At 56.4% G+C, this 16429-nt stretch overlaps 1 protein-coding gene across 1 annotated transcript in view; it reads right to left on the bottom strand.

Annotated features, from left to right (window-relative positions):
• The window catches only part of KCNC1 (potassium voltage-gated channel subfamily C member 1), a 42273-nt gene extending 25971 nt beyond the window's left edge, over nucleotides 1-16302 (bottom strand). Inside the window, exon 1 of the mRNA XM_044258916.1 lies at nucleotides 15733-16302. Within this exon, the coding sequence (XP_044114851.1) occupies nucleotides 15733-16302 (570 nt within the window). The remainder of the gene's footprint in view (nucleotides 1-15732) is intronic.
• Between the last annotated feature and the right edge of the window lie 127 nt (nucleotides 16303-16429).

Below are 16429 nucleotides of genomic sequence, written 5' to 3'. Positions count from 1 at the left end.
GGGCCTTGAGATCACACAAGGTGAGTAGAGACTCAGGTTATGTGACTCCCAGTGCCTCCCGCCCCCTCCCTACCCCACGCCCGGTGCCAGGCCCAGCCAGCCTGGGCTTAAAAAAAGCACCAGGAAATGTCACTTTCTTTTTGAGGAGGTGCGATGGGAGGAGATGGCCCAGGCAGTTTAGCTGCCGGCCTATTCAAAGGCTGGGAACGGTGACAGTACCCTTAAACCCTGAAGCTGGTTTCCTACCTCCTACCCAGGCCGGACAGAATTCCAGCCCTTTCCCAGCAAGCAGAGCCTTGCCAAGTGCCAGGGGCCCAGGGGCCCCAGTGCCTGCCTGTCTGCCGCCAGGCCCCTGCCTGCTGCTGCATGTCTACTCTGTCCGACCCAGCAGGACCGGGCACTGCCCACGGTGCGGCCATTCCCCCATCTGCCAAATGGGGCAGGGGTGCGCCCAGACCTCCTGGAGCTCCTCCTTTACCCCCTAGGATCCCTATGTTACCCACAAGAATACCTGATCCTACTGGAGACACAGCCTGGCCGAGAGACAAGTGAGGGTGGAGGCCTCCTCCGAGGAGAGAGCTCCGGGGACATCCAACCATCCATCCATGCAGCTTTCGGTGGTTTGTTCATTCATTCAATCATCCAATATTCACTGAGTGCCCATTATACACCAGGCACCGTTTTCCACAACCACCTCCAGAAACAACAGCTTTAAATAAAGCTCCCAGCACAGAGCTGGGCACCCAGTAGTTACTCAGGAGCGAGGACACAGACATCTACCATGGGCTGACCCTTTCCCCGAGCCAGGCCCATCCTGAGCACTCACACATGTCCCAGCTCACTGACCTTGACCAGCTCTGAGTTCTGCACTGCGGCGACTGCCCCATTTTTGTAGGGAGGGGAACTGAGGCATGGAGCGGCTAGGCTGCCCATGATCAGGAACCTGGGAGGTGATGGTGTTGGAACTGGAAACCCAGCTTTGTCTGACTGTAGAATGCAGGCTCTCCACCACTCTCCCAGCCCCTCAACACCCATTCATGGAATAAAAGCCTGAGGGAGGGAGTGAAACTTTGTGTTGGTGCAGGTACGGGTCTGTGACCGTCTAGGGCCGTTGGCACGCGCGAGCATGGGGCGCACGTACGTGCAGATGTTTGTGTGTTCGCCTGTGGGGCTTTTTTATGGAAAGCCTTCCCCTTGTTGTCTTGGTCTTCTGTGTGCTGGAGCTATATTTAGCTGCAGCCGTGACTGTAATGAGTGGTTAGCGGCACACCAGGCACTCTCATTGGGACCTGGTTTCCCAGGGAGATCGCTGGGGCCAGTGTATGTGTGGAGGGGGTGCAGCTTGGCGCTGGGGAATGCTCTGGGCTTTGGGAGGGAGCCTGGAGCTCACAGCTCCATGCATAGTGCAAATGGAGGTCCTCAGCTCCTGCTGGAAGAATCTGCTGTAGGCTAGCATCCTCTAAGCCTCCAGACCCTGCCGCCCATGTCTGTGGTCCCTCTACTGGCCCTTGCTGGATAATTAAAATGAAAGCCTCGGAGCTCATGTCTAGACCCTGGGGACTGATGACAAGAAGCAGGGGCAGATGATGTGTCTTGGAGTTCCCGAGCCAGGGGACTCAGGAGGGTGCCTGCCTCAGCCAGGAGAGCGGCACTGTCCCCTTTTACACAGCTTGCTGGTGCTATCGGAGGGACTTGCTCAGCGAGGCTGGGGACCGAGGGAGGAGGAGTGGCCTCCTGACCACTCAGGAGTGGCCACCTGGCCACCCAGTGGCCACAGGGCGTCCAGAAAACTCTGGACCCAAGGCTTCCCTGTCATGGGGCTCTGAGTGCAATTTCTTTCCAGCCTGTCTTGCGGTTGCTTGATCAGAACCTTTCACCTTTGAGTATGGGCTGGTCTCCCGGATCAGTCCTGGCCCCCAGCTCCAAGATCCCTCGCTCCACGAACTGTCCACCCCTGCATCTGGAAACCTAATTTCTCTGCTCGGCGGCTAGGTTTCTCTACCCTGCCTTGCACCCTGAAGTCTTCAGCTTCCCAGTTCTCTCCTCTGGGATATTTTCTTTGAACGAGAGGTGAAACTTCCTTTCCTGCCTTGAAGCCAAGCCACTAGAACAGTATCCCTCCATCCATCCTTAAAACCATTGATTTGAGCACCCATCCGCCAAGGTGCCCACCCCGTGGGGTGCCCATTCATACCTTCTTCCTTCCACCCATTCATCTCCATCCATGGACCGTCCTTTTATCCACTCTTTCGTCCACTTGCCAATCACCCATCTGACCATCCAACCTCCTCATTCTTGACCACACAACTTTAGCATAATAGAGTGGGAAGGAACATAGCACTGCTGTAACTGACCTTCTCAATCGCTCAAAGACGACCTGGGGATCTAGTCCTTCTTCCACCACTTACTAACTAGATGGATGGTCCATGCAAATAAATTAATCTCTCTGGGCCAGTTTTTCCTTCATCAATGAAATGCGGATACTATCTCATCCTTCCACCTGAGAGGGCTGTGGTGAAGTATGTCACTTTAGAAAGGATTTATTGATTCCATATTATATAACAGGAACCATCATTCCTTGAGCTGACCCTCCTCCTCAAAGAGGCTGCAGCTGAGCTGGGGAGACAGGAAATCTCAATAGGGCAGCTCGATCAAGGGCAGGAGAAGTTCTCTGGCAGAGCAGACTGTTCAAGAAGGAACAGAAGAGGCAAAGGCAGGACACAGGGGAGCAGCTAAGGAAGTGGCGAATGTACCTAGAGGTGAAGGGTGGGTGGTCTGGAAAGACATGTTGGGTAGGATTTTCCCAGGGTAGCACAACAGAGTTCAGGAAGGCCATGGGCATGGAAAGACTTGTCCAAGTGGTACAAAGCACAGCGATTCCTTACTCTGAGACTTTTACTCAGGTCCCCAGACTGCCAGACGGAAAAAAAAAATATCTGCTTGGTGGCAGCCAGGCCTCAGGAGACATGGTTCCTGCTGCCTAGAAGAGAAGCCAGTGCCCGGCATTTCTAACCTTTGTGCTGCTAAATACATCATTGGTGACAGTGGTTCTTGCCCCTGAGGCTGTGGGGCCACCGGACAAAGCTTCCACAGCTTGCTTCCTTGTCTCTGTGGCTCAGTCCTCATCATGCCAGCCCTCCCAGGGCATCTGAACCCAGGAAACAGGTTCAGTGGTGCCCCTGGTAGGGAAGCGTGTCTCGTGTGTTAGGCACAATGCTTCAGGCTCTGCCCTCCGAAGCTCACCCCCACCAGGAGCAAAGAGGCTTGGCCAGATGCCACCTGCCTAAGCCCACACTGAGGCCTGTGCTCTCGCCTCTACCCGTTCCCTCCTCACCCTTCCCCTGCCCTTGAGACAGCAGTCTCCTGCATACATGGCCCTGCTTTGAACCATATTTTCTCCCTCACGAATTATCTTTCTGCCTCTGCTTGGTGGATTCGCCCAGCTCCCCTGAGAGGTAAGTGATACCATGATGCACAGTTTATGGATGAGATAACAAAGCCCCCCCACCCACCAAGTCAAGGACCATGCTCCGGGCATGTGGGCTGCTTGGGCGCCCAGGTGGGAGCTCCCATGGCAATATGGGGAGAAGCACACCGCCTGGGCCTGGCCCTCAGCAGGTGCCTGCCCTGTATGCCACCAAAAGCCCTGCCCTCATCCTGGGACTCTGGTGGCTCCAGGTGGCCCAGTGGGTGACTGTGTTCCTCACAGCTGCTAAGAGAACCCCTGAGGCTGAGTATAAAACATTTAATCTCTAAGTGGTAAGATGCTGGCCCTGGCGGGAGGCTGTGGTCTAAAATATCTTCAGAGTCCTGCCCTGACAAGACCCAAGGGAGTCACACTTCCCTGATCTACCATCCTCATGGGCGGAGAAGGTCCCTGCAGAACCAGCAAAGCCTCCTGGTTACAGCAACCCCTTCTTAGACATTCGTTTCATGTTCTCCAAATCCCCTGGGGGGAGAGGCCAGTGTCTGCGGGACCTCCTAGAAAGATGCCTCATGTGCCAAATGGTGAGAGTGATCAGGCATGACTGGGACACCTGTGTTGGACCATGCACTGTGCTAACCAGCTTTCTGGACCTTATCTCGTTGGGTTCTCATGGCAGCCTCTTGAAGTGGGAACTCTTGGTATCCCCCCTTTACGGCTGAGGTGGCTGAGGCTTACAGAGGTCACACAGCTAATAATCACCGGAGCCAAGTTTGGACTTAGGCAGTCTGCTCCAGTCTGGCCCATGAACACTACACTGACCATCTTCTCAAAGTCTGACCCAGTGAGAAGCAGGTAAGCAGCCGTGGGGGGGCTATGAGAATGCAAATTGCTGAAAGACTTTGGTCTGGAAGGGCCCTTTCCCTCTGGCTCCCACACCAACTTCTCTCCAGCCCCAGCGCCCCTGAGAAGACAGCATCCCCACAGCCTGGTGGCAGCCCTGTGTGGCCCCACACCTCACCCTGAATGGCACAGTTGGCCTTTCGGGAAAAGACAGAGGGTCGCCACTGTGGTGAGGCAAGAGCCCCCACCCTGAGGCCCAGCTTCCTAGACGTGAGGACTGTGCAGCCCCTGAGGCCATGGGAGGGGAGGAAAGGAGAGGGAAGAGGACAACAGTGGAGACATAAACACCACCGAACACCAGGTTAGCACACCCAGAGAGCCCATGCGGCGAGACCCTGCCACCAAGAGCACAGTGGGGTGGTGGGGAGCTCTGCTCTTCTCTTTCTGACCTCCCACAGTCTCTCAGCTCTCTGAGCCCGGCCCTGGATACTGGCCTCTCGCGGGGTCTTCACCCCTAGGCACACAGGTCCGCTCAGGACTTCTGCATGTCTCACGACCCCTGTTCCCCAGATGACACATGTCTCCCTCCCTCACTGCTTTCAAGTCTTTGCTGAAACATCACCTGGTTTCCTGCCACACTGGTTAAAATCCTCGCCACCCCCCAGCACTTCCTGGCCCTACCCTCTGTGACGTAGCTCCACAGCACTCCCCACCATCCAACACACTTTATATTCATGTGTCCATTTATTTCTTTTTATTCTCCCCACGCTAGAATGTAAGCTTCTTGAGGGCAGAGATTTCTGACCATTTTGGTCTTTACTCTATTCCTAGCTTCTAGAACAGTGCCTACCTCCTAGTCAGGAGGCGCTCAATAATTACGTTGACTGAATGAAGGAACAAATGAATGCTAACAGCAGCCCCTAGCAGGAATTACCGAGAGCATCCTTAGGGTAGAGTAGGGGTGTAGGGCGAGAAGGCCCTTCCTGCACTGTGGATGGAGAAGGAAAGAGGTAAGGCGGGGGCACACCATGGGCAGGGGGCCAGGGGCTTGTGGGCAGGCCCGGAGCCAGAGTGAAGCAGGAGCAGGGCTGCCAGGCTAGGTCTGGGGAAGGTCTGGACCCGGCCAGGGTGGAAGGGGCATCCGAGGCCATGCGCAGGCTTGAGAAAGCTTCCTTTGGCGTCTGTGGCCCAGGCCAAAGCTACATCTAAGCCTGGGCCCAGTGAAGCTCCGAGGCCCCCTGAGCTCAGCTGTCTGGGGCTGCCCAGCTAATATTAGCTCATCCCCACCCAGCCTGGCGTCGGCCTGGCGGGGCAGGCCAGCCCGAGAGGGCACTGGCCCCTGGCACCCACAGGAGCCCCGGGTCCCAGAAGCATCTAGGGTCTGCCTGGCCCTTGCAGCCAGTGCTCACCGTGCATTGCCTGTAAAGTTAGGCATGTTGAGGCCCAAAGCTGGGATACTTGGTCCCCTGCCTGCCAGCCCCCTCCACACTGGGGGTCCTGTCAGCATCTCAGGTGCCTGTGCTTGGCTCCCCACCACAGATGTCAATGCCCCCCCCCGCCCCTCTACTCCGCGGCACAACTTCCGTCTTCCATCTCCCTCATCGCCCACTACACTGGGACAAGGAGACAGAGCAGGCACCAGTGGCCCATGACGACCAGTGGGGGCACTGAGGATCAGAGGGGCCATGGTCTGTCCATGATGCCCAGCAGCTTTGTGGCAGAAAGCAAGACAGAATGCAGGCCCTGCCAAGATGACACCCCTGAAATCTGGCCCATGGGAGACAGACTCCGGAAGCGGGAGCCCCCCAGGGCCAAGGTAGGTGAGGTGACCCCTAGAGAGTTATTTAAAAGGGGAGTCAGTTTCCGAAAGAAGGAAGCCGACAGAGAACAGCTGACGGTCTGGGTCTTCCAGAGCCAAGCGCCGGTGAAAAGACAATAATGGAACCTACGATAATTAAGAACTTATTATGTTTCGGGTTCTGGGCTAAGTGCTTAACACATTCAGGCCTCTCCCCTTCCCTATGAGTCAGGCGCTATTAATATCCCTCTCGAGGTACAGACAGGTTAGGGAACTTGTCCAAGGTCACACAGCTGGGAGTTGCTGGGCCAGGACATGAATGCAGGCCTCCTGGCTCCAGAGGACACGCTCTTAGGAGAGACTGGGCTCCAGGTCACACTGTCAAGTGAGGCCTCGAGGCCCATCCACTTTCAGCGGAACATGTGACTGGGACTCCTAGCCGGGGACCTTGGGACAAAAAGCATCCTTAAGATTTCAAGGGGAAGAGTTTGTGTTGACAGCCAGTAACTCATAGAAGGAAGGGGGTGACAGAAGGGACAGGGAACAGAAGGAGGTGGATGGGGAGGAAGATGGGGAGGGACAGCAGAAGAGCCTGGCTGGCCTCCAGGGGGAGTCGCAAGAGAAGTGACACTTGGGCATTTGGTCGGACCACCTGGGCCTGGGAACGCTGTCCCGGCAACACGTGTGTCCTTGTGTGAGAGCTCGTGAGTCCTGGTTGGGGAAACTAGTTCCTCAGTCTCTGAGCTCCGATTGTGGGGGGCAGGGCCAGGGGCTCACTGGGCTGAGGCAGAGTGAAAAAGGAGTTTGCTGAGGTGAAGGGGGAGGGATGGGAAAAGCCTCATGTGGCCCTGGGTGGTGACAGTGGCAGGTGGGACCTGTCCTGGCTGCTGCTTGCCTCCCCCCACCCCTGGCCCTGACCAGGACACTCCGCGGTCCCAGCACTGCCTTAGTCTCTGTCTCTCCGTCACTGCTCTAGGCTCGGGGATGGAGGCACTGTGTCCCTGGGTGAGGCAAGGAAGAAGGGGGTCAGGTGGGAACAGGCTCCAGGGTATGGTGTCTGACCTAGGTCTTGAACTCTAGTCTCCTTATCCATCCTCTCAATAAATATTTATTTAACACCCACTACATGCCAGGTCCTGTTCTAGGTTCTTCTAGTGAAAGAAACAGACGGCAAATGAGGTAAATAAGTAAAATACAGCTAGATGGTGTTAATGCAAAGAAGGAAACAGGAGAGCATGGAACGGAAGGAGGTTGAGCTGAGCTGGTGACATCCGAGTAGGGCCTGAAATTCTTCATTTCTACCCTGTGCCCAGGTGACATCGGTGCTGTTGGTCAGAGGACCACGCCAACTGGCAAGAGGCCCTATGTCCCCAGCCCCCAGTGCAGAGTCTCCCTGCCCAGGAGTGGAGCCAGCATCCTGAGCACCCCAGCCCCCAGATCCAGGAATCATTCTCGAGGGACAGAGCCCAGGAGCCTGACCTTTTGGAAGCAGCCTGGGTCATGTGAGAGTCAGTCACAGGTGGGAATACTCCCATAAGCACCCCTGCAGCCCCCAGACCAACCGCTGCCCAGAGCCTTGCCCAGGTCCAGCCCCACCAGGCACAGAGGGCGCTCACTGCCCCACAGCCCCATCAAAGCTAGTCGCCCTGCCTGGCCCAAGCCCCTGCAGGCGGCCGCAGCATTTCCTCTCTAAATGCACCTCTCTGCAGCTCCCACAGGGCACATGGCCAAGGGAACAGCCTGCAGAAGAGGGCAAACAGGTGCCACCTGCTGGGCCTGAGCAAAGCACATGCTGAGGAGGTGGGACCCACAGGTTTATGCCCAGGAGTGCCTGGGAGAGCCAGGGACGGGTCACAGCAGTCACAGTGGCAAGCCCAGGCAGGGCGTGATTCCTGTGTCTTGAAGGCATGAATGAGAGCAGGTGGAGAGAGCCTGAATGAATGTAGGAGGAAAGGAGGAAGCTCTTCAGATCCCTTCCCGGGGGCTCCTCCCTGCTTGGTGTCAGGGCCCTTGGCAGGAGAGCTCAAATGTGTCCTAGAAAGGGGCAGGGCTGAAGATGTGGATGGACACCTAGGGAAGGACTAACTTGGCACCCACAGCGACTCCGGAAAGCTGAAGTCCAGAATTCTTAGGCTCCTGGAATGTCCGGACTGGGGAGGCACTTGGTCATTTGGAATGACTTTTGTACTTCATAGAGGCCCACCCTGCAGCCTGAGGGGGTGCTGGGATTAGCCCAGGGGAGCCTGGCTTGGTTTAATGGCTCAGCTACAGACCTTGCTCTGGCTTAGTTGCCTGATGCCCACAACTGTCTGTGGCCTCATCTCTCCATGCATCTGGACCGGTCCTTGATCCCGAGGGCCCACCTGGCCTAGCCACAGGCCTCCAGAAGTGCCCCCACTGTCCTCCAGCTCAAATCGTGCAAGCCTGGCTACTCCATGCCCAACCCTCACTCCCCAGAGTGGTCAGCTAGGGCAGGAGCAGCCAGGGTAAGCATTAGGGGCCTTGTGGAATGGGTTGTCACATTCAGCAAATCTAGAAGAGACACTGAGAAAGGGAAAGAAGTACGCAAAAACCCGGAGGTTGGAATGAAGGCTGGAGATGAGGAGGCCTGGGAGGAGGCTGGCAGAAGGGAGCAGCTCATGTCCGGGTTCCAGAGCAGAAGGCCTTGAATGCCACACCAAGGGGGAGCCAGCATTACCCCTGGCTTCCCCCAAGTATCTACCACCTTGCGCAGGACAACTTTGGACCTTCCCTGAGTCCTCTGCCATTCCCCTGTAGGCATATGGAGCCCCAGAGCCTGCACGGCTAGTGGGGGGCAATGCGGCACCTTTGGAAGACCCTCTCCCCGGGGACTGTCAGAGCACGTCTTAGCCTTTGAGTCTGGGCCCTTACCTACCCAAGTTCAGGGCCCACAACTTGATGAGCAGGAATCCCAGACAGGTTGTGAAGAACGAGTGTTTGCTGGGGGAGGAGGGGAAGGAGATGGAAACCCTAGCCTGGGCCAGAGACCCCACTATCCTGGAATGGCAGTGGGAGGCAGTCCTGAGCGGTGGTTCTGGACAGAGTTCCAGTGCCGGCAGCCCTGATCCGAGGGCTGGCTCTCCCGCTCGGGAGCTGAGTGACCTTGGTTAGGTTACTCACCGCTTTGAGCCTCAGCAGCCTCATCTGTGACATTGGCGTGATGATAACGATACAGTTCCATGGCAGTTTTGTGAGAATTAAATGAGAATATGGAAATGAAGCCCTTATGAAGGATACATAGTAAATGCTTTCGTAAATAGCAGCCGTTAGTATTATAATTCAAGAAAGGAAAGGGGTTCTAGAAAAATCTTGCTAGGAGGATGGTAAGAACAGAATTTGGGCCAACTCTGGGTTGAATGACCTGCAAACATCCGAACCAGCTGTGCTGAGACCTGGGTGGGGGGCACGGGGAGGCGTGGAGAAGGGGGGTGGGAGGGCCATTGAAGGCTTCATCCCCCTCCCTCAGGGGAGGAAATTATGGGGGTAAGTAAAAGAACAGCATGTGCAGGTAGTACCTGGTACTCTGTTAAAACTGAGAGCCAAAAGAGATGCCAATGGCCAGGCCCTGGGCGGAGAGGATGAGAGTTGGAGTTTCACTAATTCCCTGTGTGGTTTTGGGCAAGTGTCTTCCCCTCTCTGAGTCTGCTTCGCCTCCACCAGATGAGGGTAGTGGCTAGAGGTGGCCCAGGAGCACCCATCTTCTCCAACAGCCTTCATGCATGTGGAAGGTGGTCCCTCCCACCCAAGGGGTCTCCATGAATCAGGCCTGGACAGCCAATAGTCCCCTTTTCCTCAGACCCTGTCTCTAGGGAAGGGAAGCTCAGGCCGTTGGCTAGCCTAGGGGCTGATGGGAGGGAGCGGCTCAAGGCCCTGACCTTTTGGTCCAAAGTGAGCACACTGGTCATGGGACCGCTCAGAATAGCCATAGCACTATATTCAGCTGTCTTGGGAGGCCCCAAGATCCCTGGCCTAGGCAGCAGGCCCTGAAATGAGTCCCCTTCGGACTCCCCACAACACCTCTAAGACAACCGCCTGCCAGTCTTCCCAAAGCTTCTGGCAGATAGCAGGCCTCCTGCCATAGTCAAGGAGCACAGACACCTGCCTCCAGGGCACAGGACTCTAGACACTCCCTGAGGCATGGCGAAGGTGCCTGAGGGCTCTCAGGCCACAGAGTTGGCAGTTAGAGATCTGGCTTTCTGAACCAGCCCCCCATCTTCTCACATGTGGCCCCTCTCGGGCCACAACTTCCTCATCTTGTCATAACAGTAGCTCCTATTATATTGAGTTTGTAGGAAGCTTAGAGTCTGGAGCAAGACACAAACTTGAATTAAGCAAAGCTGCTAATGAAAATTTTATTACATACCAGATAGCTTCTCTGAAGGAAAGGAAGGACTCTTTCCTGACCCAGGGTGTGGGGTCGGGAAGGCATCACCAAGGAACAATGTTTCAAGCAGGGTGTGAAGGATGAAGAAGTGCAGACCAGGAGGAAAGAATGCTCCCCAGGGAACAGCATGTGCAAAGGCCCGGAAGCAGGGACGCCTGGCCCAGGCAAGAAACTGAAATGAGGCCAAGGTAGCTGCAGCTCAGTGAGCCGCAGAGAGAGCCAGACCAGAGGAGACTGAGGAGGCAGGCAGGACTGGAGAGCCCAAAGTATGGTCCAGGGAAGCACCAAAGGGTTTTAAACAGGCAAGGGAATAGACTGACAGATTCATGAGTTAAAGAGACCTCTCTGTGTGGTGGCCAAGTAGAGAATGAACTGGAGGGGCCGGGAGCCGAAGGCAGGAGAACAGCTGGGAGCCGCCAGAGGGGTAGGTCTGAGGGGAACATTGGTGGCTTGCACCAGGGTGGTGGACGTGGAGATGGAGGGCAAAGGACAGACTCTAGAGAGCCATGAAGGGGAAGGATAACACGGATAATCGGAGTGATAATAGCAACCAACATTTACTGAGTACTTACTGCACGTGAGGCCCTGTGACGGGGGCTCTCCGTACACCAACACAGTGACTCTTTCATTAACTCAATCATAGGGCCAATTTTAGAGGTGAAGGGGCTGAGAGACTGGGATGGGGAGACACTGGTTTGTGATTTTTCTCTACTGACAAGGGAGCTAGGGCGGGGGGTGTTACCACCCAGAGTCCCAAGGACACCTATAAAAGCATCATAGGAAGGAGAAAAACAGCAAGTGGGGGACAGACACACTGTGGTGGGGGACACACGGGGTGGCAGCAGGGAGGGTAACCCAGCAGCCCCTTCTCCTCCTCTCACGGTCTCCTTCACATGTTACCATGACTAGAAATGGGGCCCTGACAGACTCTGAGGTGGGGAGGGGTCGCTCAGAAGTCTCTGACAACAGCTCTCTCTCTCCGCCTCTCACCAAGACTCCAGGAACCCTGTGTCGGCTAAGACCCAAGGGAGGAACAGAAGTCTCTTGCTGGGCTTTTCACTCCAGCCACCAAGTGCATTTCCCTCCCAGGGAGCTGAGGAGAAGTTAGGGCTGCCTTGGGTCCCAAAGAGCAGGGGATAAGGCAGAGAGACAGACAGCCAGCATCAGAGGGGAGATGGGCAGTGGGCTGGTGGGGCTTCCCCAGCTTGGGAACCACTGGCACTTCCTTGTCATTTGGAAGGTCAAATGACTGTCACTTGAAAGGAGGACAGATCTCATGACACACACACACACATGTACACACCACATACTAAGGATACTCTGTGGCCTACGGAACAAGGACCAGCATTAGCCCTGACCTGACACAGAACGATGTTCCTGATGAAAACGTGCAAATCTCAGATAAAAGCCAACACAGAGAGAAGGACAGGTTTGAAGGCAGGGCTGCCCCAGGCTTTGCCAACAGCCCTGCCTGCTCCCACACCCTCATGGCTTTGTGTGCCAGGACTGCCATCCCCTGCCATCTGCCTGGTTAATTCAACCTGCCCCCTAAAGCTTACCCTAGCACTGCCTCCTCTGGGACTGTGCGTCCTCTCAGAGCCCCGGGAAGCCCCCTCACAGCCCTTACCACAGAGAGTCACCATCGTCCTCTGCTTGTGTGTGTCCACCCTTCACCCCGTCCTGTGCCAGCTCACCTCCCCACCCCTCACCCCCTCAGCACCGGTGCCCAGGAAAGTATAGGAGAGGGGACCCAGGGAACCGGCTGCTCTAGCTCACACTGTCACCCTCAAGGGGTCAGATGGGACCTGCCGTTCCAGCAAAACAGCCCTTACCTTCCAGGGCCAGCAAGAAGGCCTGGGGCAGGGTGGCCTCACTATCTGTCTGATCCACACGCCCACCACTGGCCTGGGCTAGAGCAGTATTTGAACCGAGGACAGGCATGAGGAACAAAACTGCTCACTAAGGCAGCTCAGGAGGACCAGGAGATCAAGGGAGCAAGCAGGAAGCTGGTGTGGAGTTTCACCCTCCTCAAGACACACCCACACCTGGGCAACACAGGGTCTCTGTCACAAACAAGCACCCACAGCGCACTGACACCCAGAGCCTCAAACACACAGTCCGAGCCACACGCAGAGTCCCCCACACCAGGTATGGCCTCATGCACAGATGTTCTCATGCACACAGCCTTACACACACACACACACACACACACACACACACACAGGGCCTCACAGGCAGAGCTTCACATGTGCGATGTCACACTCGCCACACACAGCCATACGCTCACACAGGGACACACTCACCTCAAGTTTCTCACACACACCCAGCATTTCTCTTACACATACAGTCTCCCTCTCTTTCTTATGTACGCGCTGTCTCCCACGCTGTCTCGTTCTCACACACAAAGTCCATCTCCAAACACATGGAATCTGTCTCTCTCACATTCATACAGGATTTCTGATACAGAGACTCCCAGAATCTCTCTCACAGAGTCTCACCACAAACACACACATACCACACACACGTGCACAGGGGCACACGCATGCACACCCTACCCCCACAGTCTCTCTCACACATGTTTTTATTCTTATCCAGCCTTTCTCACACGTATGAAGCGTCTCTCACACCCACAGAAAATCCCTCTTACACAGAGTCTCTCTCACACACGTACAGCTTTTCTTCCACACGTACATGCAATGTCACACGCATCCAGGATTCTGGTCTAGCATCTAGAATACAAATTTAAATCCTGACCCACCCGTGTGAGGAGGGGGGAGGGGTAAACAAAGGTGACAGCAGCGGCAGAGCAGAGATGAGGGGGAGGAAGGGCAGGCAGCCGGCTGCTCCCTGCGCAGATGAGCCGCAGAGAGGCAGCGCAATGCAGCTAGGCCAGCCCGGCGTGCAGCAGGAAGCCTGGGTTCTAATCCAGGCTCTGCCCTCAGTTCCCCTGAGTGCCCTTGGACAGGTCCCTCCTCTGTGGGCCTCAGTGTCCTCAGATGTCACTCAAAGGAGTTAGAATGACTCTATGAGTCTCCTGGGGAGAGAAGGTGGTGGCACAGACGGTGGGGGGCTTCTAACCCACCTTCACCTCCCCAAGAGACCCCAGCCCTTCGCTTAGAGTCTGCTCCTCAGTGAACACTTGAGACAATCAGGACATTTCTGTAAGCCTTCGAACACCAACAAGACCCCAAGCCACACTAACCAGCCCATTTATCTGCATTGGGTGAAGGCCACCCCATGGCCTAAGAACGTCAAGTGGAAGAGGGTGGACGGTGATGGGATGGAAGAGGCCCCATATGTCCCCCTGCCTATCCTGAAAGTTAGGAGCACAGCCCAGAACCTGAAAGCTGAGTCCAACGTTGGGCTGGGGGTATCCAGCCTCTTACTAGGGATCCAGGTGGGCGAAAGGACAATGAGGAAGTTGGGCTTTCTCCTTCTTTCCTGGGCTGAGGAGGGTGGTGGTGCTGGTGAGATGCTGTCCAAGGTCAAATGCAGGCTGAATGGGTGGCTGCTGTAACCCAGGCCTTTGCCAGCATGCCCCCAGCCCCAGCACGTAGTGGTTCAACCTCCCAGTCCCCCTCTCCTGCCCCTCCCCACAGCTCAGCCACAGCCTCCAGTTACATAATCCCTTGGCTGTGGTGGCCTCTGTCAGGAGGAGAGGGGAGGGTAGACCTCTGAGGGTCCAGTCCATTCTGGGAATGGCAGGGAGCTGGCAGCCAGCTCAGGGGACGATGGGGTCCCAGGAGACCTGCGTTCTAGTCCTGCTTCGACTCTAGCTCCCTGAGTGACCTTGTGTAGGGTCTTCAGTGGCAAAATGGGGGGCTTGGTCCTCTCCCCAACCACCCCCCCAACACACACATCTGTTCTAGGATTTAATGTATAAGAATCTGTCCTGCTCTCCCTCCTTCACATGCTAAAACATCACAGATCTACCAGACCTGTGCCTAGACACAGCCCTTTTCTCCCTGTGGACACATCAGTGCCCCCCAAGTCCCCTTCCCCCACTGGCCCTCAGCACTGATCCTGCCCCCTCCCCTACCCCATCCTCCCCACCTTGGCTCCTGGGAGGAGGAGGGAAGGGATGTGGAGCAGTAAAAAAGAGCAGTGATCTGCCTGGTAGGGGGGTGGGGGTGGGGGGCTTTGCTTTAAATTCCCAACTCAGACCTCACACGCTTTAGGTTTCCATTCAGACCTCACAGAGCCCAGGGAATGCAATGAACGTCTCCTCCAGGGTGGGTGGCTGCTACCAGTGTTTCCCTTTTCGGCTCAGTGAAGCAAATAAAGACCCGGAGATTTCACCAGACCCCCTCTCCCATTTTACAAAGGAAGAAACTAATCCAGAGATGCCTCTGAGAGGCCAAGGTCAGCAGCAGGGTGCCCTTGCTCTCCAGCAACCCGCTGCTATCCAGAAAGGGGAGTGGCCGATGAAGACACGCCCACCTCTCACACACCTTCCTGCAGGTTCCCTTTTAGAAACCCCCACTCTGCTCCTGACAGGTCCCAGAGGCAGCACAGGCATAAGCATAGTGGCTCCCTCCACACGCCCCCCCCCTTTTGAGGAAGAAGGACAGGCAGTGTTCCCAGAAGCAGGTCTGAGGGGCCACATCACCCTCTCCACAGCCCAGGCCCATCCATACCCACTACTTAATTAGCCATAAAGATTCCCCCTTGACCATCTCTTCACAACAGCCCAAGGTTGTTCCCTGGGGAGGGGTGGTCTGCCTCAAGCAGCGGACCAGGCCAGGCCCTCCTCTATAGGCCCTGACTGGCTCCAGATGCCTTTCCCTGGGAGGGAGGAAGGGCTCCCAGCTCCTCTCCCCATAACAAAATCTAAAGGGCAGCTCACATCTTCCCAGTGTGCATCCGCAAAGACACAAACATGCATGCACAGGCATTCCTGCACACTCAAACATACACACATGTTCTCTCCTTCCCACTAATATCTGACCCACCCAAATAGACACACCACCATACTTACATAAATATGCACACACAATCTACTCATACACACAAACACCGATTTGTACTCACTAAATTTGGAAATACAGACGCAGACCTTCCATACCTACAGAACTAGTCACCCTCAAAGAGCACCCTCTTTTTTATCCTTCCTCTTATACACGGTTTCCTATGTACACACACACTCCTTTCAGTTCTGGCTCTCTAAGCCCCAGTTCTGGAATCTACCCCCGCCTCAGGGAGACAGAGGACCCTGCCTTCCCCACCAGGCTCCGCTCTTTTGATGGAGAGATTGTCACTTACCCGCGCGTAGCGGGAGGAGTAGGGGTCCTCGAAGAGCGCCCAGATGCGCGGCTGCCAGCGGCGCCAGAAGCCGCCCGGCCGTCCGTCCGGGGAGTCGCTAAGCGCCAGGCGCTTGGTCATCTCCAGCTCGTCCTCACCGTCGCCCGAGTCGCCGGGGCCGTCGGCGTCCGCGTCGTCGGCGCTGTTGTCAAGGGGTGCGCCGCCAAAGCTATCGAGCGCCTCCTCTGCGTCGCGATGCTGGCGGTAAGTCATCCAGCAGCAGGGCTCCACGTCGGTCTCGTCTATGCCCCAGAAGGCCAGCTCCTCCTCATAGAGTGGCCCGCACACGTCGGCGGGGCAGTGCAACTTGCCAGTGCGGTAGTAGTTCAGGATGTGCGCGAAGACGCCTGGGTGGCGGTCGAAAAAGAACTCGTCGGCGCGCGGGTCATAGTCGAAATGGCTGTGGGCGTCGGGCTCCGCCAGCCAGGCGAGCCGCGTGCCGGGCAGCGTGCGCAGCGTCGAGCGGTACGTCTGGTGGCGCGTGCCGCCCACGTTGATCACGATACGCTCGCTTTCGTCCCCTTGGCCCATCGCGGCGCCCCCTTAGGCATGGCGCGGCCCAGCGACACCCATGGGAGCGGCCGCCAGGGGGAGTTGGCGCCGGGGAGGGGGGCGCGGGGCCTCCTCCCCCCTCCCCCCCAGCCGTCGGGGGGTACAG

The sequence above is a fragment of the Neovison vison genome, chromosome 7 (genome assembly GCF_020171115.1).
Source record: "Neovison vison isolate M4711 chromosome 7, ASM_NN_V1, whole genome shotgun sequence".
Lineage (NCBI taxonomy): Eukaryota > Metazoa > Chordata > Mammalia > Carnivora > Mustelidae > Neogale > Neogale vison.
Note: the sequence above shows the minus strand (reverse complement) of the source record. Positions and strands in the feature narration are given on the sequence as shown.